The sequence below is a fragment of the Varroa destructor genome, unplaced genomic scaffold (assembly GCF_002443255.2).
Source record: "Varroa destructor unplaced genomic scaffold, Vdes_3.0 BEIS01000001.1, whole genome shotgun sequence".
NCBI classification, from domain to species: Eukaryota; Metazoa; Arthropoda; class Arachnida; order Mesostigmata; family Varroidae; genus Varroa; species Varroa destructor.
Window position 1 is genome coordinate 58,377,634 of NW_019211454.1, and position 25,113 is coordinate 58,402,746.

The 25,113-nt window shown below is 38.6% G+C and overlaps 1 protein-coding gene and 1 long non-coding RNA gene across 20 annotated transcripts in view; one reads left to right on the forward strand and one right to left on the reverse strand.

Annotated features, from left to right (window-relative positions):
* LOC111243527 (uncharacterized) overlaps positions 1–25,113 on the forward strand; it is a 43,002-nt gene that overhangs the window by 4,014 nt on the left and 13,875 nt on the right. For 11 of the 17 annotated variants that reach the window (XM_086977886.1, XM_086977906.1, XM_086977849.1 and 8 more), the window contains 16 exons: positions 3,360–3,483; positions 3,716–3,908; positions 4,311–4,477; positions 4,810–4,995; positions 5,276–5,468; positions 5,987–6,149; positions 6,573–6,757; positions 6,933–7,029; positions 7,214–7,354; positions 7,948–8,104; positions 8,704–8,858; positions 9,390–9,492; positions 11,074–11,901; positions 12,152–12,328; positions 12,464–12,805; positions 13,630–13,818. In XM_086977886.1, the coding sequence (XP_086834012.1) occupies positions 3,382–3,483; positions 3,716–3,908; positions 4,311–4,477; positions 4,810–4,995; positions 5,276–5,468; positions 5,987–6,149; positions 6,573–6,757; positions 6,933–7,029; positions 7,214–7,354; positions 7,948–8,104; positions 8,704–8,858; positions 9,390–9,492; positions 11,074–11,901; positions 12,152–12,328; positions 12,464–12,766 (3,150 nt within the window). In that variant the 5' untranslated portion in view covers positions 3,360–3,381 and the 3' untranslated portion in view covers positions 12,767–12,805; positions 13,630–13,818. The other 6 variants (XM_086977914.1, XM_022789244.2, XM_022789238.2 and 3 more) reach the window with 6 other exon arrangements.
* LOC147758870 (uncharacterized) lies at positions 12,170–21,155 on the reverse strand. 3 transcript variants are annotated; one of them, XR_015319472.1, is made up of 3 exons: positions 20,743–21,155; positions 12,422–12,745; positions 12,170–12,276 (listed from the first exon to the last, which is right to left on the reverse strand). It is a non-coding gene; the product is annotated as an uncharacterized LOC147758870 (long non-coding RNA). The 3 variants fall into 3 exon arrangements; XR_015319473.1 differs by lacking the exon at positions 20,743–21,155 and adding an exon at positions 20,328–20,700; XR_015319471.1 differs by lacking the exon at positions 20,743–21,155 and adding an exon at positions 14,516–14,789.

Consider the following 25,113-nt stretch of genomic DNA (forward strand, 5'->3'; position numbering starts at 1 on the left):
GTATAAAGTAGTAGGAACAGCAATCGCGGCAGTTGAAGCAATGCTGCGAGCGGTTTCCGGGTGTGATAGGCGACAGCCGCAGTTGCGGCCGCAGATACAGCAGCGGTATGAGAATAAGAAGACAGAAAGGCAAGCAAGTAGGAAGACATGCGGCTGATAGTCACACGGTGGTGAAGAAAGAGGCGAGAGGTTTTGTTATGGTGCGCGTACAGCCGGGAGCGGTATATAGAGTGACAAGCATGCGCCGACGGACGAACAATCGAACCAGCTAACGCGGCTGGCCAGCCATTAGTAGCACCTCCAGAGTTTGCGGTGACAACGGGAAGTACTACTATTCTTTGTGCGACAAGAAAAAGAAAGAGTGTGAAGATTGTGATGGCTGTGTCATGTTTAGAGTCTAATTTGAGAAGGCGTACCCTACACATGTGCTATACGAGAAAAGGAGCATTTTCGTAGCGGCTGAAAATATGAGCAGACGACAGAAAAATGGAGCAAAGACATGAATAGAGTGTTGCAGGCTATTGTGATGTAGGTGCTGCACAAAACAGAGGTGTGATCTATGACTGCAGCATCCGCTGTATGAGCTGCGTGAAAGCAGAGGATACTTGGGTTTTTGTGTGCTTGTCTAGTGTATATTCGCGCTTCTAGTCGGAATCGCGGGCAAATGACCACTGTGTTTTTCAATTGTGCAAACTTTGATTGTTTCATATGCACAAGAAGCACTCCAAAGCGTAGCATGTATTGTGCAAGCTATCAGAATCGATGGTGTAAATAGTTTGCAATAAAAGAAACCATTGTTCGTTTATCTGATAAAACATGTAGGGCATAATTGTGTGATGGTTTATCATTGGATGAATACATCTGCTTGTCTGGCCAGTGTCACCATGCCTTGTATTGAATGACTGTTTTACCGGTTGATTTGAAAGAGCTCAATGCAACAACAACGCTTTGAGCTTCTGCAACGAAAAATAACCTTCTGTCTATTACTATATCGATCATGTCGAAATGGCTGGTGCACAGCGGTGAATAGTTTTAACAGGTAGGGCTTACAGACTTTCCTTTCGGATTAGCGGATTACTCTAATGGCCCAGAACGACAGTGAAACGTTTATGGACAGGTTAAAGTTTCTTGGGCCGGCCCAATATACTCGATCTAGTGTCATACTCGTCCCAGACGAGTAAATGCATTCTGCAATCTGGGAATGATCGTTTGCAGTTATTGACCCCGAACTGGTTTTGCATTAAAGTCATGAAAGCTGGCAGAATTGAAGTATTTTGAAAGGCTCAGCCCTTTATAGCGGAAATACAAACCGCTAGTTTATCAATAATTGTAGTAGTTAATAATAGTATTTGAAACTAATAGACACTGGTTTCAAAATGGTGTTACGTAGATCTAACTGCATTACAGTTATTGAACATGCTAAGAACATCAACTCGCAGCTATAGCATAAGATATACCATATCTATAATCTTATTATAGATATGGTATATCTTATTATTTATTAGAAACCTGCCAAGAATCAAATAACGTCTAATCAAGCTTGTAGCTAGTATCTTAAAGTACAGTAATTTTATAAGAGAAATTTTCTTTCTCGGCAGCCCGAGTGCATGTACCTATTACCCTGTTGGACTATCACCATTTCTATAAAACAAATATTTCATAGTGTCAATTGATCTAGGTTTTAAACACAGATCTGGCGAAATTTTAGCAATTTAGCTGGCATTTAGCATGCAAAGCAAGCCGCTTTAATAACTTCCTACCCTATTTACGGATTTGTGAGAAGTCCAATAATACTTATTCAAAAGGGCGCGAAATGCACGAGTGAGTAAAGCGATGCATCTGCCTATTTTTGGTAATAATCATTAATTAGTTATTATTATCATTATGATAGTATAATAACAGAGGAGCCTACCTTACAGTTTCTGCAAAACATTCATAATGCATACATTCGTAAATAAGGCACTTTTCGAAAGTATAAACATTTTTCGGCAAATACAATTATACAGGTCCAGGTCGATAGGTCATTTCCAACAGTTCAACCAATGGGTGACGTTTGGTAGATTGCACGAAAGATCTAGTGGCGCCGCTCTGGTGGCCACAATACGAAGCTTCCTTTTCGTCGAACGGGACCGCACAGCTGATGGCTCCACTGATCACAGAGTGGATTTGTGAAAGAAGAGGGCTGTCGAAAGTAGTTAGTAGAATAGAGCCTGTCTTATAAATTTTGAGCTCTATATTGTATTATTGTTCAGATGGACTATTCAGTGACAAGAATGCGCCTTGAATAACAATCACAAACGCCCGTCAGTCAACCAATATAGAACTTTACAAAGGAAAGTATATAGCCCGCCCACATTATGGACACCATAAAATATGTCTTACTTTAAGCTGTGAAATGGCTTTTTGCAATGAGGAGGCAGCAAAAACGTACTCGGGGCCTTACGATCTCGCTTGCCATATTTAAGATTTATTTTGTGTGACTATAATCGAGACCCGTTTTAGAACTTTCTAAAGGGTTGCTTAATGTAAACCCAAAAGTTTGCTTTGCATGAATGTGAGTGCCGTGCGTATTAGCATGAGTCTCTTTGCGCATTTGATCGTGTGTAACACCGAAGACACTTTTGACAGAAAAAACCATCCATTAAACTATTAGCAAACTAACAACTAGCGTATTTATCTATTTATTACCTAGTATTTATGTTGCGTACGTTATGTTATTATATTGTATTTAGCAAAATGAAACTTAAAACACGTACTTGATATGATCGATTTCAAGAATAGTATATAGACAACAACTATATAAGTTAACTTCATTTTTTAAGCCAGGAATGATTTGTAGATGCAGAGAAAAATCAGAAAAGTTGCCTATGGGGTCTCTGTATTGAGTACACACTTACCACAATTTAGAGCACGGAGTTTCGTCGCTAAGAAATAACTGCTATTTACTATAAACACGAAACAATTCGGCGTGGCTTCTAAAAGAGGAACCATTAATGGAACCTATATAAACATCAAGAAAAAAAATCTTTTTTCATGCATTCTATCGGTAATAAATAGCTATTGTTGTTTTATTTTTGTGAAAAAAATTTTTCTAATCTTTGAACTTACTTCTGAAGCTTATGCAGTAACGCTTGTGTGAGTTATGTGACAAAGTTCAACTTACATGACGACACATAAAAGTTGGAAAATTTGCGTGAGAAATAGGGTTATTTATATGACGATGACTTCTAAAGAGTACAGTGTAAATAGTAGTATAAGACGATGGAATCAATGAGGCCGCATCCCTCCTTAGGATAGAAATACGTCCACAAAATATTAATGGTAACATTGCGATTTATTGCGTTCAATTTTCTCTTTAGACCTATTTGACTCTTAGGCGAAATGGCATCCGTAACGCGAGAACCTGCTCCATCTTTTGAGGAATTAGTGAGAGCGTTGAGCACCCGTCAGTTGCCTCTTCCTCGCCTGCTTAGAGCGCTTCAGGTAAGAACAGGAACGTTTCAACTACACCACCTTTCATATGTTATAAAGCTAGTCCTTTGGATTAGTCTCATTTATTTACTTTTTTATAGTTTGTGATCTTTGCCATTGCACGTGTTCATGTTTAACATAATTAAACTTGCCTCCTATCGCATTCGTATCGAAGTCGCCGTTTTACGGAGTAAATTTAAAGTTATTATCGGCTAGACTTATCTTCATCTACGATTTTATTCAGATTATTGGTCGTTCGATGAAGCGTGATCCATCTTTAGTGACAGATCTCCAAAGGTTGGGTGGCGTCTCATCGCTTTTGCACTATATTGAAAAGCCACGAGTGGCTGATCTTGCCCTCAGCGTGCTTGCCAACTGCCTTGTCCATGCGCGGGTACGCGCTGAAGTGCTTGAAAGTAACGGGGTCACCAGTATCGGTAAGTAAGCGCGTCCTTTATATATAAATGATCCAATGGGCATTCATTAAGGGTAATTATGAATGAATAATGTACGAATGATACAAAATCAAAGGCAATGATTCTTCAACTTCTATATATATATAAAAGTCCTATCACACAGCGTATAGCCATAATGTACTAAATAGTGGGAAGTTCCAATAATACTAGTTTTTTTTTTATAAGAGCTAAATAGCGAATTTAGTGAGACTTAACTCACTTTTTTTTATAGCGATCATGAATTCAGCTGAGAAACTTCCACAAACAAGCACCATTCGCCATTAAATCCACTGGTATAAATTTCAGTAAAATAAAAACATTTGGCTCATTTCTTACTGCGTTTATTTTTGCATGGCTACGTGTTATTCATCGACTGTTGTCCAGTACGTATTCTTACAAATATCGCGGAAGATTCGATACGAAACAGGGCATGCCGAGCTTTAGCCAATACGGCTTTAAGTGCGCGAGGAGCTCATTATGTGCACCAAATTCAAGGAAGTGTTCATGCAATCGTTGATTTCCTCAATACTACCAAATCCAAGGATTCCCAGGTATTGTACGATAATTTCGCCTGGCTGGGAATTTAATTCCTAACAAGAACGTCAGATATGATTAAATGCTTTCTCGATGGTTAATTTTGTGATAAACATACTAGTACGCTCTGTTAAGAGCATATTCTTTATATAATTCATCTTGTAACACTGTAACTCCAATATACCACTATTAGAAGGCAGAGGTCATTAGGTACAAAGACCGTACGGTTGATGCAGTATGCCGCCTTATTGTGTATTAATTGTATTAATATATTACTAAATAAACTAAAAATTAATAAATATATTATTAAATATTGACCTCTGACTTAATTTTTCTGCGTTTGGCGTAGGCCACCGCAATGCGTGCCTTGCGTGTTCTTGGAGGCACATCGGCGTACCGAGAAAGTATCGCTTCTTTTGGTGGTGTCGCTGCGCTCGCTCGGATTCTGTTGATGGTTGCTGAACCTTTAAGAAAGCCATGCACTGAGGCCCTTGAAAGACTCACTCACAAATGTACACTGATAACGGCCAAGCAGGTATCATGGATCCATCGATCGATGGATATGGAACTATCTTGATATTAAGTTGTTTTATTATTCGAACAAAAATAATTTCTTTTATCCCTAAGCTGTTACATCTGAGTATAGCAGTTAATTTTATATATATATAAAATAAGTCTTGATTTTTCTTGTGAATGTTTGCCCGCACCGTACCACCGTACCACCCAAACCAAAACCGTACCAAAAACAATTTATTATAAAGCAAAAAAAGAGGATTCAGTGAACAAAATACCTCTTTTTTCATGCACTTTTGTAGGTGAAAGATAGTGGTGCATTTCCGATGTTAGTCGATTTGAGTAGCTCTATGAATAGTGCTCTTTTCACGATGGTGAATATCGCTCAGCTGGATGAAATGCTGGTCGATGTAGGAAGCTCGGGAATAATCGTGAAAATTGTTACCAGATTAGCCAGCAATTCCGAAGATTCCAATAAGAAGCTACCGGACGGCAGTATGTATTAAACTTATTAACTTTGGAACTTTTATCATAAACTCTAATCTCGATGTATTGTTGTAACTTTGTTAGCTACTTATTTACAAATATATTTTACAGTTTGTGCGATCAATGTTAAGATATTCGAGAACATAGGATGGTCAAATATTACATATTATTATACCTAATGATATTATCAATATTTGCAAAATGGTCTCGTATGAAAAGTTTAGGACAACATGTACGCTAAGCTGAGGTGATCCTTATGTAAATAATTTTTTTAATCCTCAGAACAGCTTCTTCTAATTGGATCCATTTAACTCTATCAGGTGCCGCGATGAGTTCATAGACTAAAATAAAGTAAAGAGTTTAATCAACAAACGTCGAAGCAAGCTGATGAGGAATCAATTGATTGTGAATTTCTGTAAAACTTACGTGAAAATGAAATTACAATTTTTTCACAAAGAGGCTCAATAGATTCTTGGAACACGGAATAATTGGAACTTAAGCGGTTTTCTTTTATCGTTGAATTTTAGAGTGGGAAGCGGTGTTCATCACATTATGTCGGTTATGTAAAGAGCCATACAATTTGATACGAGTGAGGGACTCTGGAGGCCTGTCGCAACTGGTAGCTGTTCTTAACGCTCCTGAGAAAAAGAAGCTATGGACTTATGCCACCTATACATTAATGAGCTATAGGTAGGTAAATAAATAATTCAAGCTTCAGTTGGGCCACTTAGACCTTTCAAAGATTACTACATATGTTTTAGTAGTTATTTCTCAAGAAAAATCAAACTTCTCGGGAAACTCTGTTCATCTCCGTATTATTATGAATATAATTCCATCAATTAGTGCTAATCGTAATGCGACACACTGAACAACCCTATTTCGGTACCTGGCTTTTAAATCACCGCATGACTTAACCAGTTTGAACAGTGCATTTCATCGTACCACTATGTTAATTAGAAGTTGGGACTTAAAAAAAAAAACTCCATACTGTAAAATATGTAGTTCGATGATACGTTGCTTGGCTAACCTTCTATGTATCGTAAAGACAAAACATCTCACTTACGACAAATAACAATAATACCTGTGTTATCCATTCTACAACGCTATGCTTAGACATGACGACACCGCTTTAGCGGAGTTGGTTCGACTGCACCTGCTCGAAGCCTTAGTGTCCTATTTGGAAAAGTACACTAAGGAGAACGCGCAAGACCACCAAATCGACGCTGAAAGTAATAATGGAGAAACTGGAGAAGATGCTGTCGCTAAGCCACTTGGTTCAGTCAGCAATAAGCATGAAAGTAAGTGTCTGTTCACCTATATTGAGTACAGCTTCTTAATGGTTTTGTCATAAGCAAAATTCTCGCTCAAACAATGCCTGCCGGTCAGTCGACAAGCGACACGGATTGTTTTATGAATGTCATAATTCTCTTCATAATACGTAGTTTTAATCCGTGCTCGGTGCAATCAATACAGTACTCTCAGACCGCTCGAGCTGTTTATCGGGACAATCGGGTGAACATGAAACGGGCATCCTGAGTACGACGGACACGGAAACAGTAGCTTCGGTCGGGTGAGGGACAGTTCACATTGATCCCCTTTATTATGCACAACAGACATATATTGCACTAAATACATCTGGTAAATCCGAATAAAATAAATAAGTCTGGATTGTTATGTACGCCTAGAGATATAAGTTCCTCGTAGCTTAAGCAAGCATTAGAGGAGCCACTCTTTGTTATTTACTCTGCCTGCAGATCTGACCACGAGTGTAATACCGAAGAATCTCAAACAAAGCGTCCGAAACTATTTTGCTTAAATTCACCTAGTTATCTAGAAATCATGCAAGCTAGAAGTCTTGCTTTCAACTACGAGCTTGGCGCTAATGAAGAGTACAGGTAAGTTAGTCCGATATATCAGTCTGTTTGTCCAAAGATTTCAAAAATGCTTGGGTCGTGGCCAGGCCGAGACTGACAGCTGATGGCCGTTCTACTTTAGATGTGCATCCCTGAAAATTTGTTAGAATCTACCGCATACGTGCGGTTCACAGTCGTTGTAACTAAACCGTTAAATTATATAGTATCGTAATGTAATCGTTTGCGGTATACTTATCAAATAAGATTTAAACTTTTATCAAATAAATACTGCTTATTCACAAATGCTATCACTTGCTAGGAGATACTTTAAAGTTAAAAGGTAACAACACGTGAAAGCCTTGAGAGGGCTGAAGGAATGTTTTTATAAGTTCGATGGTTTTCGAAGGACACCGATATCAGTTAACAAGGTCATTATACACAGTAAATCATGTAAATTACATTTTTGTCTACTATTTGTAACAAAAGGAACAAATATAAAACATGCTTTTCTGAAAATTGAGTAATATGGCCTGTAAAAGTAAGTCATAGTTTATTATTATGATGATTACCTATAAACAGGTGTCTAACTTTGTTGTTCCATATTCTATGACGCTTATATATATATACTATCGTAGCGATTACGTGGGCCTGCCAGGTTACTCTGGGATGTCACCTCGCTCGTCGCGCCCACCAGCCATGCCTGATTTTGACGAGCATAGTTCTACGGGAAGTCCTCTAAGTTTAGGTAGTAGAAGCACGAGTCCATGTCGAACGGAAGATGACGCAAGCCAGGTACGAAATCAGTAAATAGAATTTTTATAGGATGATTATAACAAATTTATATAAGACCGAGGCGGGGTATAATGAACGCGTTTCTAGCTCTAAATTTTACTGGCTTCGTCAATGGTGGAACTTGTAAATGGCTTTAATCTAAAAAGCGGTTGTGGGATAGACGCTAAGAGAAAATAAAATTAAAATAATTAGGTATTAACATGAAAAGTAGGGAATAATTGCATTTTACATGTTTGACTTCAATCGGCTCTTCGTTTGAAGTTGTTGAGAAAGTTGATCGTACTACAGATGGTGTAATGCGCTTTAGGTGAATTGATCTAATGATTTAAAGGTCACAAGTACGACATAACGATTTGCATTTTCTACTTAGACACAATATAAAACACTAACATACTCCCTGTCAATAAAGAAATGTATTACATATAAAGCCTACAAAATTACAAAAGTATATATATATATATAGTATAATAAGATGATGGAAGTTACAGAAGGGAAAGCGTCTGGCACAAAAACGATTTTTGCAGTATATACTTTATTATATTTACACTATAAAAATGTTTCCATAAGAAAGCAATATATCTTGCCGCCTAAAACTATAGGACGCGGCCTATTCACCAGTTTATGGTAGCACACCTGGAAGTTCATCGTCCGACCACGAAGATGACGGGGAGGAGAAGAGTTTCAACTGTTTTAGAATTGCCAGTGAAAAATTGCATCGTCGTCAAATACGCCGTCAGGAAAGCGAAAAAAAAAGGTACAGAAAATAAAATTATGAAGCTGTAATAATGTTTAAAATGGGTTTTTATGTGGGGTCCTGTTTTAGTTAAACATAAGATAAGTGATAATGGTAGTAAAGATCTCAGTATCGCTTTGTTGATAAACGATTGACCTGTAAGAAGTCGTCAATCTATTGTTGGCGCTCGATATACTTGCATTTTCATTCTCGATTATCGCCGTTGCAAATTGTCTAAATTATTTAAGAGATCTATTACGTATCGATTAATATTCAATCTGACAAATGCAGGATGTCCCGATGCGAGAACACTATCTTTGAAGTAGTTGGGGTTTGTAAACGAATTTTTTTTCCAATAAGATCACAGAAAGCTACCGCCAAAAGTTATGACGCTAAAAGATCCATTTCAAAATCGATTTGGAATTGTGTATAATATAAAATAGGTATTTTTCTAATACCATTAAACCGCATACGAACTCGATACATTCATCGATCTCGCAGCTCACATGCGTCTAGAAGACATACAATTTGTAACATGCATTTTCTTTACAGGAATACTGACAAAAATGAGAGAACGATTGGAAAAACTGCTGCATGTAAACGGAGAATCAGTGAAGCAGGGAAAAGCGAAATTGTTGCACCTAAAGATATAATGGTATAGAAAGCATAAGTTTCCAAAGTAATACACGGCCCCATATATATAGAAGGGATGTTTGGAAAACTATGTGGAAAAGGTTATTTATTGTTAATATATTAATTTCGAACTGTAGTTAGTAATACTAGTTTATCGGATAGGCAGAATATCAAGATTGTATTACGAATGGCGATGTTTGCTGTTTTTTTAATTAGGTTACCGTTTCAAGGATACCTTTACAAGCTCAAAAAAGAACATATGTTTTTCAAAATCTTTGTTACATGAATTGGGTGTAATTATTAAGATTTCTTGTCGGGAACACTAATTTAGCTTTTCAATTACGAAGGGCTTAGCTATATAGACTTTGCTTTTTCATCACCTGAAAGCATGATTTAAGCATCACCTGAAAAAAGTTGGGCGGTGTTAAGCTCATGATACGGTGCCCCGCAGGAAATTGCATGGCCACGAAGCTTTTCATGCAGTATCTTTGCGGCCAACATGTATCTGTATCGAAAACAATGAACCATTCATTGAAGAAAAAACAATCCGAGTACACCGAAATCCTCCAATTATTTTAATAAAGTGGTTGTTCATAAATAGCGCAAAATTCTCCTATGCTCATATGCAGCAGTTTCGCTTGTCGATATGGGTCAGCTGAAATGATTTTTGATTAAAAAAAAGTAAAGCGCGTTGCAACTATTTTTCGATGAGTAATCCCGTAGTCGGTAGATCTGAAGCGTCTAAGTTTTATACGACTGCATGGCAAAGTCTTTGCGCAGCATACGCTAGATAGTATAATATAACAGACTCAATTGTTATGATCGGCAAGAAATAGAAGCGTGCGGATATTAAGGTACCCTCAGTCGTCGTGTTAACGACTTCTTTTTTTGGGTGCCTGAGAGGCGGGGGTCCAGATCTATATAAAATCATTTATTTTCAAGCTTTGCACAGGAGTGTGCAAAAAAATCTTTAAAGATGCAGTATGTTTGCCGCGCATTGTACGATTCCATCGTAACGATTGTGCTTTAAAAAATCGTTATTATAAATAAAGTCGATACATGCGCTGTTTCGACGACACAGGGAGCTAATACTCCGGACGGCAGAGACACTAGAATGCCTTTCTTTTAATACATGCACACTACGCTCAAGGTGTGCAGGATATCTACTATGGACGAAACCTTAGGTTTCCTCGACATATAAGGGTGAGAAGTTAAGGTGAGCTAGGCAAAAAATCGCGATAATGCATTTCGCAAAAGTGGTTCAGCTCACGTTCCTCGTGTAATTGCCAGAGAGAATATTGACTGGATCTTTAGACCCAACTTACTTTTGTAAAGACCTGCGAAGTTTGTTTTGGTCCAAAAACCTTACTCGTGAGTTTTTCGTGTCAAGAAAGCGTTTCGACAGTAAACTTTTCGCGAGGGCACCGCTTGAAAGACTCAACTACGAACATTCATCGAACTCAACAACTCACGTATCATCCCCCTCCTCACTATACTTAAAAGCGTCATATTGAGTTTTAAAAAAATCTAAGACTTGCTTACTGAAGTATTAAACCTGAACATCCTCCTACGGATAATGTTTTACTTTAAACCCTTTTTTCAGGTGGATCATGTTCTGCGTATCCTGGAAATTTACACCTTTCCGCGAAGTATTGATCTGCTAGCAGAACAAGCCACCCGAGTGTGTACCGCTCTCCTTCGATATATTGCCTCGGTGCCGACATCACTGAGTCGTGCTGAGAAGGTTGCTGTTATGATTGTTCAACATGCGATGTTCTTTCGGGACTTTCTGCAGGAAGACTGTATCCTTGAGACGTTGACTATCCTGCAGAAAGCACACCGGAAGAATGACTGTTCGAGATGTTTCTACCTGTCGACAGTTCGGGACCAGATGTTACAGAAGCTGTCTTCAATAGCCGAGGGTGGAATGGGTTCTGGAGAGATTGCCAGTCATTTAGTAGGGGATACCCCTGCGAGGTGTAAGGAACAAACTGCTTTAGCTTTAACATTTGTCGTGCGAGATGCCCAAACACTGTATACATTGTTATTCGATTGTGGGGGTATGGACCTTCTCTTCGATATACTTCAGGTTAGCACTGAAGCGTTGGATAGAAAAAACGGCTTTTTAATAAAACTGGCTAAAAATGGCGGGAATGCTCAAGATAAAGAGGAAATCGAAACATTAAAAAGTGGAACCAAAAAAACGTCCGATGGCATCGTTGCTGACATCGAGGCGCGATTTCGGTTAGCAGTTGGTGCTCTAAGGGAAATTGGCAAGACCTGTCGCCTGGTGTTAGATAAAGTGAACTTACCTGAACTTGACGATAAAGTTTGTGACGCTAAGGAAATCCTCTTAGAATCCGATTCCCCTGAAGGTGTTACGCTTGAACTCGATGATGGAAAGATGTTAACAGCTGATAGAAAACGACTGGTAAGTAAGGAGAATAACATATTCCTGATATTTATTTGCGTGATCCATTCCACAGTACATTATTGTGCATTTTTTTGCGACAACAAAATAGATTCTATAAATAACGATATGTGTTGTTTGCGTAGTCTAAAGAACGGCAATATCGTTGACTAGAGTGAACTGGGTCTTCCAGTTACCTACGTAAGCGTACCCTTAATAAGAGATTTAACATATGATGAACCTGAACGCGAAACTTTACCAATGATTTTAGATGCAAGAATCGACTTACTTCGCAGCAATGTTGCGTTCTGACGGTTTTGCCGAGAGTCACACAAATTCGGTGAAACTGCCAGGCATAACTGAAGTTGCCGCTAGGACAGTTCTTCACGCACTGATCTGCAAACATCAATGTGTAAATAAGATACACAGTTTAGATACTGCGATACAGGTATAGTATATCTTTGTTACATAATTCAGCAAAAGTAAACTTCAAACGTGCCAGTTACAAAGTTTCTCTAGAAGTAAAATGGTATGTATATACCGGTAGTTGGATGCGTTGTAATAATTTTCGACAAATTTGCAGTGTCTCGAGCTGAGTCACATGTTGCTACTTGGTCCTCTTGAGACTTCACTTGGTCGACTCGTCGCATCCTTGATGCTCTACCAACGTGATGTTGTGACGGTGTACCCACGGGTGGCTCTTTTTGAAGGCAATGCTAGCTCACTAAGGCCACGATGTGTTGCAATGTTACTTGCAAAGAACGATGGTCCTTTGACACCTGTAGCAGAAACGTTTCGAACGCTACTTAGAGGGGCGTTTGGGGGACATTTCCTGGATGACATCCGAACGGCCGTGAAGGTGGCGCTGCTCAGAAAAGGCAGTTAAAGAAGGTGTTTAGGCGAAGACTTGTAAATAAAATAAAAGGTATCACAGTTCTCTATAGTGTAGCGTTTTTACTGATTTTTTCATTTTTCTGTCTATATACGTATAGTATATATGCGTATAGATTAGTAAAGATTCAAGCAAGAGCTTGAAAATCGTTGTAAGGCATTACTTTAGAGACTTTACTCTGGATAAGCGAATGCAGTGCAAGTTAAAGTATTAAATAAGCATATCCTTTTGTTAACATTACTTAATCTAAGGTGTTCTTTTTAGTAGGAAAAAATTACTAAATATTTTGAAGTCGAATCTCCTGAGGCATAAGTAAATGTTAAATCAACTAACTGTTGTAAGTAGTAAGAAAGCACGGAGTATTTTTACATCGTAAGTTAAATGTGGTCTTTATGTCGTCCTTCTAAGTTTACCCTCCGATTTATTCTAACACGTGAAGCCTCTATCCGGATTGCCTACATTAAATATATGTTTGCCAAAGATGAACAGCCATCATTCAACTTAATTGATAATACATAACAGAAGCGATCAGATACATCTTTAAACAAACGTTTAGAGTTTTACATCTGGTATTGGTGTTAAACGTTGCTACAGAAGATTGGCTTCTAGTGTGAAGCGAAGTATATCGGTTGCTAACCTAAATTATCGAACGTCATTAAGTTGGGTAGGCCAACACATGTTCACTGCACCATCATGGGTACATAGATGCATATTTGCTATTGGTTATGTGAACCCAAACTATTTTTGTATCGCACTTATAGCATGCTCGACGACTTGCCTGTGATCCATGCTTTACATTCTTATGATAATCTTTGTCCCTTGGCGCATTAAAAGGTGAATTTGATTTGACTTAACAGGAGTTTATCGGGAACGCGACATTGGAATCGTTCCTAAGCCATATGTTGACAGACAACGTTATCTTGTTGTTATCTTGGTAAAGGAACCACGCTATGTTTATGTGGGACTTCCAAGGTGAATCGAATCGCACAACTGTTTCCATCCTTTGAAGAGAACTATCAAGTTCGATCTCTCAGCATCAATATCAAGTGAGTGTGGTCACTCCATGTCTTTATTATAAGTTCTTATAGTTTTCTAAGAAACCCTTGCAATATTTACAATGTTAAGTTTTCTTAACTATGTTCTTACACACTGCACGCTATTGCATAGTGGGCAAGAGATTGCTTGGAAGCTTTTAAAACATCCTAGTACAGGATCAGGTTCCCTATGTACCAATTTCGGACAATGATAGTGGCAGTATGAGGATGATATTAGAAATGGCAGTGGTGTCCCTTATATTGTAATTATTGCATCACTCAGGTGACTGTTTGTTACAAGACAAAATACGCTATCTTAACCTCGATAAATTTTTCAAAAGTTTTAATGTTATTGTCGAAATGTCTTGACGAGTACACGCTTCGTCAAGATATTTCGACTAAAAATAATCAAGTTTTATGAAATTTGCTTTAAAAAAACAGCAGAAAACAGGTATAGTGACGTCAGGTCGTATGAACAATGCAGTCATAGCACGAGTACGCTGTGTTTACCAAATTTCTTTTTTTTACTTATAACTCCTCTTGTTCGAATGAGTATTAGCAGGTACCATTTTCTTGTTAGAGTCGTCCGTTGCTTAAATCAAACCTGCCTAGTCGGCCACAGAAAGCCTTTCAACATGACGAGAAATGAAGGTGTTTGGCGTTCTTAATGTGCCCATGTGCATTGCATTAGTGGTTTCTTCCATTATACCGTGAATGTCGAAGTCTTGCGGCAACTCTGTCATTTTGAACTTTTCTACTAAGTTGTACAGATATATCCTGGAACGTGACGCGGCCCTACCATGCAATCTACATGGCAGACATTCGGCCTGAAAAAAGCAATCTTTCAGTTAACTATAGCGCAAACATTTGAATCATGATACATGCTCAGTTTCGTATTTGTTATTTGACAGATATGTACACATACGCGTAATTCCGTTGTTCAAAGTTACCCCTCCCCCCTTTGGTGCTGTTGCAGGTCTAGCCAACGACACGTCCTACACAAGTGTCTGAATAAAGGAGGCTATTGTTGTTTAAATAAATAAATAAAAAAAAATAAATAATAAATAATAATAAAAATAATTTAAAAAAAACGAGAAGTTCGCGCTTCTTGCAAATTCAATTATCAAAGTATTTCAGAAGTTAGCAATGTGTCTTGCACGAACATGCATCAGGCATGCATCAGTTATAAAAGCATCGGAGCTAAAATATGAATCCGGCTGAATCATTTTGTGTGAGTGTTGGTAGTTTTAACAGGCCGGATATATTGCTAAAGGCTCACAATGAAGAGCCGTCGTGAAGTCAGCCTTAGTATAAGCTCATATGGAACAAAATGGACTATTGTGAATTTTATCACATCTGATTGAAATTACAAAAAGATTAGAACGTAAGCTGTTTTAAAACGTAGCTGAAATACTCCTTCTAGACAAAATTGTATTCTTTGTGGCAACATCAGCAACTTCTGTTGACGTTTCTGATAATCGGCACGAAGCTACGAAGGAATTGTTGCAATCCGATAAAAATTTAATGTCTCAGTTAAAGCGGACAATGAGTTTACGAAGATACTGCGACTTATTTCAGAGAAACAGTAAAATAATGCTGTGTCAGTACCCAACAATATAAAATGCAGGCGAAGTTAATATTTATAAGAGTTCATATTTAGGCTTAACTTAAACTCTTCGTCGTACTCAGGATTTCAAACTGGAAACTTTTCATTAAAAAAATCCATTGTTTTTCTAGAAGAAAAAACTCCACACGCAATAATTAAAAGGTATACATACAACAAATTAATAGGAAGATGTATAGGCTGGTAAACGGAGTCATATTTGCAAACTTTGGTTCTCCGAAAAATTCATTTAGGCGTCTTCTCTTCAGGGATGAGATATACCTCAATAGATCTGTGGGAAGTGGTTTAGAATTACGAGGTGACGCTCTTTTACTTATTAAATCGTGCTTGCATTCTTCGCCTCAATTTATTTTTTCACGTAATAGGGTTATAACGATATAACAGGGATACGTTTTTTGGAGCGTGTCTGTATTTTCATGGATATGTATGATGAGAGGTAAATAGGTCTACAAACATGCCGTAGAGGTTAAAAGCTGTATTAATGTAATTGTGCGCTCTGCGGTATACAAGCTCAGGTTTTTACAAATGTTTAATAGTGCGAATCTATGACAACAGCCCCAAATTTTAGTCTACGCTTTTCTTTTAAAAAAAAATTAAGGAAATCATTATTTTGTTTATTGTTTGTTTATTGTTTTGGAGCGGCATTGGGACACAGTTAGTTCTTCCCAAAAACAAAAATTTCAAACTCGTCATAGTAGGAAAAACACCCGTCGAGACTGAGAACTGCCTTAGCTTGCCAAAAGCAAGGATCTGAGCGGTCGCCAGTATTCATACGGCTCTTGAATAGTTCTTCCGAAGATTATGGAACGCGTAAAATATACAACAAAATGAGATCGATAAATAAAGCGGAAAGCTCACACTTAATGTCTAATTAACGGTACTGATATCTCGATTTGACGTTTATTTTTTTGTCCTTTTTTAGGAAGGGTCATAGTACATAATTCCCAAGGACCTTAGGTTCAATTCTTATATCACGAGACTCAAACAGCTAGTATATTATTGAGCGAAGCAAAGGTCAAAACGCCTTATTTTCGATTCTATTTAAAATCGTCTCGAGTCATCCGGCTGTCTTTAGTTTTTTGCGTATATAAAAAATTTTCTCTGCTGGTACAAAGGTCTTTCAAAGGAAGGTCGCGGAAAGGGTTATTCGCAACTCATTTTCATTTTTTTCTAGATACTATACTTCTTATGTGTGTTTACAACCTAAAGAGCAAAAACTAGCGGAATCACGTTGCCCCACCTTCATTGTAAGGGTGAGACTTTTACCCAAGAAATACAGTAGGTTATTGCATAACCCGTGGCGAAACTGCGAACTAGCAGAACGCCGTCCGTCTTTCGACAGAAGTGGAAACTGGCACAAAATCGCACCTAAACACCTACCAAACGCAGGATGTATTCATTAGAATGAAATATACTGTGTAGCATGTTCGCAACATGAAAACGTTAACGAGCCAAGATATCGTGCCACTCACAATAATTCTATACAAAAAAAAATATAAAGATTAAGAACTTAGAGAAGGAAATTCTAAAAGTGAGCTGCTAGCGCTTTAAGCTTCGAGTTCAAAACATCTCTAAACAGACAGCAGATACTTGAGCAGACAGGTTTATAAGGGCGGTTCTTGTCCGCGCATACAAAAAAGACGACATAAATTTTATTCTAATTTAAACAGTACGCCATATACTATCTAGAGGAGTCATTAATTAATACTTGATAGCTTCTGACTGAGTTCACTCTAGCATCGCGGCCTGGTATCGGTCAACGTCCAATCACTCTGAAATACAACGCAAACAGAGCTCCATACCGCCACAGTTGTACTAGTTGCTGTAATTTAGCGCACATCTCTCAAGGAAAAAGCGTATAGAAATCCCCTACTATTAATAAAGTATCGTTGCCTCACTACAGCCAACACCTTTCAACAATTTTTTGCTCTACATCAGTTCGTTATGGTTCGGAGGTTTCGCACGCGCCCGACAGTACACACTTCACCCGCGTAACCCCGAAGACTACGTGGGGATTAAAGCCAAACAACGGTTAAGAGCCAACAAAAAACTTCGTAATATTGTTAGAGTTTACTTCGTAGCATTGGAAACGAGTCGGGCATGGGGCACTGGGGAAAATCGGTCGGTCGATCGGTTGGCTGATTTTGCAAAACGCGTTCTATCATCTCGTCTATTGTTTCTTCCTTATCCTTGGCCTTCGAGCTTTCCTGTCGGTGAGTCTCGTTAGGCTGCGCAATGAAGCGTGCTCGTTTGTTGCTGCCGCTATATAGCACCGCATGTTCTTCGTATTGTTAGCTGACGCTGCTGGGACTATGTTGGAAATAACATGTAGGATCTGACGAGGACAGATGCCTCGGTGCGATTAACAAGAAACGTCTTCGTTCAGTTGCGTATAACACATCATGCGACCGTTGATAAAGATCCTTTGTTGAACTGGAAAGCGTACGCTGTCCGAGCGAAGTATTGTTAACAGTAGTTGTTAGTCAAATAGAGGAAAGGAACCTTTTAAAGTTGAAATGGTGTGTAATTCTTGCACTTAAATATAGAAGAACCTATATAATGACATATATAAGTGTACTCTAATAGTTATATAAATAAACATAATTATGATCCTTTTAAAGAGTAGGACACCCTTGTTAGTAAGAAAAAGCTTTTATAAAACTTACCTAACCAGAATCTGATCTATTGTTGTTGTACAATATAGCAGAGCAGTAAGTGAACTGAGAAAAATTTTGTTCAAAGTTGATTAAGAAAACGTTTTAGAGAATTAATAAATTAAGCTGGGGCCGATCAGTTCGTAGGTGATTTTGACAACCCAGGTTACCCAGCAGTACGGGACGATCAACGACACTCCGTTTAGAAGCTGTCGCTACATTTTGTGATAGCAGTTGCCCTTCCTTATTTGTTTCCCATTCGTAAACCGTCGAGCGGGAAGCATTCCTTTGACATACTAAGAAAGCATGTGAATTTGTGAGCGTTGACAGTATCGAAAAATACTCCGAAACGAGCTATGATACTCAGAAGGAGTCTGTCGTTTATTTAAAAGCAATATTCTAAACATCACATCATCGCAAAAATATACTTAAGAACTTCTAAACTTCATTTGGCCGATCGCTGCTTCAACATTCTTCCAATCTTCGCTCAATGATTTTAAGAGTTCCTATGAAAGCCATCTCGCGCATCTCTCGAACCATAAGCCCTGCTTTGTTTAATGCTATCGAAAAGATTTCCTTTCGACAAGCAACCATTTTAATTCGTTGCGCTGTTACAAGCCTACTGATGCGAAAAAAGCTTTCTTTAAAGTCATAAATATCAGCTGAGGGGGGAGATAGACGAGAATCGAGAAAACCTACATTTTTCATGCAAAATTTCACGCTGTAGTTTAAAATTTTCAAATTTTCTGTTGACGATGCAGCAATAAGCAACACAACAATAAACAAGTGTTTGGTTTCCGTGGGGCTGTGTTTGTTCTTGTTATAATTATTCGCTACGTTGTTAAGACTGTGCTGAAGCCGGCTTATCTATTTGAATTAATTCCACATCTGCAGTCGTTTGGTACAAAAATATTCAGCCCTTTTATAATAATAAACCCAAAACGCGAACTGCAGGATGAGTTACCCAAAAAAATGGGTAATTTTACTAAGCTGTTAAGAAGCGATGCTGCCTAAAAGTCTGACTTTCAAGCGCTACCTTTGAGCCACCGCAGAGTTCAGATTGTACTTCAGTTCAACCCATGTCCAAACATTTCAGAAGCTAGAAAAAAATCTACATTTAGCTAATATTACATACAATAGGTGAAACGTTGTTTCAAATGGGTCAAGTGAAGCCGATTATTGCAAATGGCTTCACTTAGAAACAACCCTAAGCGGAGCGTCTGTTGCGAATTTACTGAGGAACTTCAGTCCTGTAGGAACAACCATAAAACCTAAAAAACAAAGTTACTGTAAACTTACGAAGTAGTATAGTCAGCAATGACATTGTAAAACTGCCACCTTAAACGTGATTGAATGTTTTCTTTTTGACGTCGGATACGACTAGCGAATGTGTAGAAAGAAAAGGAAGGCTCATCGTTTCACCCCTGTTTTTCCCCCGTTCTTTATACATATATACAGATCGTGTCGTTGTGATGCGAATAGTTTCCCGAAGCCATTTAGGCTTGAAGTATACGTCAGCATGTTTTGCAGCCTCTAATAAACCAAAGGCTCAATTCGAATAGGTACGTTGTGTCCGGTTTTGCATTATCCAAGTACTTTTTAAAATTAGATGCATCAAGCGAATTTGTCGTTAGGTTAAAATTCGTGTTAGAAAAATCGTCTACAGCGTATATTAAGATGAACACACGATATATTCGTAGCGTTATATCTGTATTCGTATAAGACGCAATAATAATAAACGCACTAGCCTCTAATTGGGTTTTATTTCAGAATTTCCAAAATAAACGTGCAAACCTCACATTGAAACATAAAACGACGATTTCTATCATATCATTAGCAACGGTAGCTTAGAGAAGAGCTTAGAAAAATCTTAGTGAACAACCCAGTCATCGAGCATCACTACGTGGAAAATTCAGGTACAATCGGTAAAACACCGACTTGTTCATCTAGCCAATGGTATTTTTGTGATCACGAGCAAACATCGTTTGAGCCAAAGTGTACAACTAATTTTATCTGCGTAATTCTCACATCGTTCAGATCAGACAATGCGGGATTTTCACACATGCTCCTACGACACAGAAATAAGACAACTCGTAGTGAAAAAGGCAGAGATCAGACTATGAACATACGGAACAGCAAAACAGAAGCCCTCCGTCGTGTACAAGATAATCGTCGTGCTTTATCTAATCTACAGGCAGCAGGCTTTCGTACAACTAACTGCCTTGTCTGTCTGTTTATATTACCAGATTTTGCATGTCGAAGGCGATCCCAGGGCAAGACTATCTATGTCCATTGAGGCATGTCCTGTAAACGTCTTGCTATAAGATTCTGCGCTTGCTGGCGAACAATCGAGTAATAACCACTAACTGAGACTAATGTTACACAATTTTTTTGCGACGGTGATGCTATACTTTGTTAGATCGCACTATGGCAGTATTTGTTGCTATAACACACGTACTAATAATAGTGCCGACAATACCCAGTATGTTAGCAACATCAAAGCAGCAGGACCTTTACGATGAATAATTTCTCAACGAGCGTAATAACTGTTAGACTGATGGTAATGGGTACAACGCTCCGATTAACAACATTTTAGCAGGTAGATAGGTCGTTACTGCAATCGCATTTGTTTGATTACAGCGGCCTATATGTACGTACCTTTATGCGGTACTATAGTAGTATTTTGCAGCAACACACGTGTCCACTGATAGCCAATATATCCATGTATATTCGGCTGTACGTCTGTGAAACGGTTGATAGGGAGACCGGCAGCAGTGGTAAGGGCCGCGGCGACAAGGAGAACGTCTCAGCAGATTTTTCGGTGGAGGTGACCGAATGAAAGCCGCCGCCCTAGCAAACGGCTGACGTCAACATCAATGGCGAGTCTTACATTTTCGGTAGCGAACATGCGATACAAATCCTCTGGTTGCCATTGTGACAACAGTGTGTGTATGCGTAGAGGGGTTACCTGCTGCCCTTGAGAAAAGGGCTCTAAGCGAAACGCAGAACAGTCCTGTTTAAGGGGGTCGAAAGTGACTTGCACTGAAATCGAAAGCGGTCCGAGGAGTTTTCGGCCTTGAAAGAGAAAAAGCCTTTGCACGCTAGCCGTCTTCCTCGTTGCCGTCAACGGCATTAATGACGTAGCACGGGCTCTGTCGTGCTTGCAGCAACGACTGAAACAGCGTTTGCAGAAGCTGCGCCGCTGGTGCAAGAACTGCTCATACCGATACGAGCGGCGGCGATGCTCTTCCTGAAGTTATTTTCGATTACAATAGAGTGTCATGCCGCACGAAGCGTGTCTATCAGTCGTACTCGTTGCCGCAAATAATGAAAAAAAATAATTAACAGAAAGATCGGTCAGGTTTGCTCGCTCCTCTTCATACTGCACATGCATACATCCTATGGATGTGAAGGGTTTGCATTGTTTACATTTTTGATGAAATCGAATGGAGCGCTTTTTAATATCAAGAATAGATCATGAAAGTAGATAATTTGTTTTTGCTAGATTAAAGTTACTAATATGCCCGAATTTCGTATTCAAGGTTAGTTTGACAACTTTTGCTTTTGTAGTTTCGGCGATAGTAACATGTATTACACTGAAATTGATTTGGGCCCTTTGACACGGAAAAGCCCAAACATGTTTACATACGTTCCGAATTACCCTTAGATGTTAACAGACATGACACTGAGAGAATAAATCAAACAGGAACGGGCAACAATTGAATCTAAGACCTTTTGCGTAAACCTTTCGTACGACAAGTTGGTGAGAAATGATATTCCAGGAGTCAGATTGCGGCTGATCGAAAATTAAAATGAAACTTATTGTTGGCCTAGCAAGAAATTAAGAGCGAATTCTCACCTGTTCTTACGTGTCAAGGAATGTGGTACGTTAAAAATAGATACACGCGACTGTTCGTTAGTGTGACAGCCTTACATGGACTTTAAAAATGCAGTAATAATTTTTCCTTCTATACATACTGTAGGATTGGATTATTATAGCAACCTACTTTGTGACGCTGCCAGATAATAACGTCTACGCAGATCATAGTCCTAACTGTGAGCATGCTCCATTCATTATTCTACATTACACGTGCCTTTTTTACGTCTTTAAATTTTGTTTTATTGAGAGATCAAAGGACTCCTTAGTCGTCGATTTTTTTTGACGTTGTTTCAACTACCCCCGTCAAGATCGACAAGGCTGTGCAAGATGTATAACGCTCTTCATCGGAGTGACTATTATAGTACTTTTTTCCTAGCTGATTTTTTTGATGGAAGTGAACAGTAACTACATTAGTTGTGACATCCCCTTAGCACGATGTTACTTCCAACTTTCGGAAAGACCCCCGCTGATAAAGTTACTGTTGGTTTTTTCGCGCTTAAGCCTTTCCAATTGTTCATGGCCGAGCCTTAAATGCATAATTCCTATTTCTTTAGGCAAACATCAAATATACATAACGTATCACATAGTTCTGGTTGCTACAACATGAGTCTGCTTTAGATGCTTGTAAGTGATTTATCAGTCTGTTTTTAATAGCGTTTTGTAGCCTATAAGCACAGCAAGCTGACCTTCAGTGAGAGCACATTTTTAGACTGGTATGTCTTGTTTTAGGCAACGTATTTTTCTACTAATCCTAGGGGCAAGTTGTGGTTGGTTTTATTTTTATTAACCTGTTAAGTGTTCGACCCGGGGCTTACGCAGACCTAGGTTCGCGCTGGAAGCCGCCCGTCTGATGAAATGCCTAATGGCGATGCCGGACCTAAAACTCAAAATTCAGAAAGGTATGCCTGGTGCACGCTATTGTATATTTCCGCCATGCCAACACAACTTTGCACTTCTAAATTTGACCTCAAAGACTGATTTATGCCTTGCATGATTCATTTGGTCACTTGCCAGCTCCTACATTTCCTAACTTTACCCTTTAGGAATAGTACAGACCGACGACTAACGTTAGGTAGAACGTAGGTCTGCAAAGTTTAGAAACATGTCCAGCTAGAAGCTTGTCATACTCATATGGTTTTTTGAAAACCGTTTCTTTACAGAAACTATCCCACGAGCTATTGAAGTGCTTATTGAATACCACCTTGTAACTAGGCAGGTGACATAGAAGGTGCGCTCATCGGATATATTTTTTTGTTAAAATTATTTTTTACGATTCGTGTCGGAAAATTTTATTCAGAACTCTTAACGATAGGCCCCATAAGTTGTAGTAGCTACCTCCTCCGAACCGATCGCCATATTTAACAGTATTTTCTGTCCATGGGTATTACTATCTTCTATGTTCTGTAAAAGTTTCGACGGAGGTCGAACATTATCAGTTGTAAGCCTTGCGCTCAGGGTATCACGGGGCGGTCTGCCTTCATGCAACCTCTTTGGCTTGGTAATGAACTGACTGTTTATTTTTCGGCTTTAAATATTTTAAATTATATGATAAATTATGTGACAAGGATGGTCAGTAAATGAATAAATAAATATTTTTGCAAGCGCCTGAAACAAGTTAGTGAAAAATGAACAAGTAGCATTGGTCTAATTAAAACTACAAGCGAAGCTGTAGTAGAAACAAATACCTCTCGAAACTGTAAATTTTGCTTTTTGACATGTTACATAATTTCACGTATATGCTATAGGCCATTACAGAGTTTAAATGTTTAGTCAACATATTCTACTTAATCATAATGTTATCCTAAGATGTATTTACTTAGTGTATCAGCATATCATCTTGATTTAGATACATTCAATAACATAGATAAACGCTTTGAGTTTCTAACTTTAATACTTCGCTTGAACATTGGCCCTCCGTACGTCCTTCGATCGCATCTTAACAACCCTTCTTCGCGAATCAACGCTTTGAGAAAATCGGAACGAATACTTGTGACTTCATTTGTCCTAACGAAAAAAAGCACCCTAACAAGCTGTTGATTTTTGGTTACACGAGTCACTGGCGCGCGTTTTATGCTGAAAGGAATTCTGTGGAGTACAAGAGTATCAATAAACAAGTTATTCTCTATAATAAACTGAATCCGCGGATAATAAAAACGGTAATCGCTAGCAGCCTTTGCTGACTCCGAGAATTAAGATGGAAAGTTGAAAACTATACTTGGATATTATTCAGAAAATGCTTCTTTCCAATTAGTCTTAATTATGGCCCTAGATACCCGTAGAGAACATTTCCATTCCAGCTGAGAACATTTGTAGGCTCACGAAGTTCATAGCGAATGACTAAAAGTAGTTCGCTTTTGATAAAGTTTTGATAGAGTTCTGTGTTTATTCGCACCATAGGCGTAATATGTTCATGGCTGCAAGAAATGTTCCTCCATGGTGAATTAGGCGCTACGGGTCGTCTAGAACGGCGCTAAGCTTGTCATCAGTACAAACAATTAGTGTTTCAAAGACGTTTCATGAATGTGAGGGAAAAACGTACTAACAAAATTACTTTCAGACTTTCTGTTTTCTAGAGAACGAAGCAATCTCTCAAAATGAGATATTAATATGACACCTACATACCAACATACAGATTCTCTATCTATCTAATCAGGTCGATGGGTCGAAAAAAGTACGAATGAATGTTCAAAAGCCATCAGCACCTCAATAAGCTGTGATAATACATAACACAGTTGGATAGTTGTCGACAATACTGAATTACGATCCAATTGAAATCCGCATGTCAGCCATTGATAAAAATGGAACCAATGGTGAGGTAAGCAGCGAATATGTCGGGTAGACGACAAATGGCCGACCTTGCATTGAAGGAAGACTCCCAAAGAGGAAGATGTTGGATTGTCGAAATTGATTTTGGTCAACTACAAGGCTTAGTTTAGGAGGAACAAAATAGGTACCTTTAGGATATAAATTTCTCTATGGAACTTCATTCAGAGGTAACAGCTATTTTTTTTTTTAGCAAAACAGTATTAGTTCACAACACGTACTGTAGCAATGGTTCTGTGGATAAACAACTAATCCAGACGAATCTGTGTTTCCCTAGAAGTTTCAATGAATGCTTGCCTTAGGCAGATCCAACCGCTAGCTTGAAG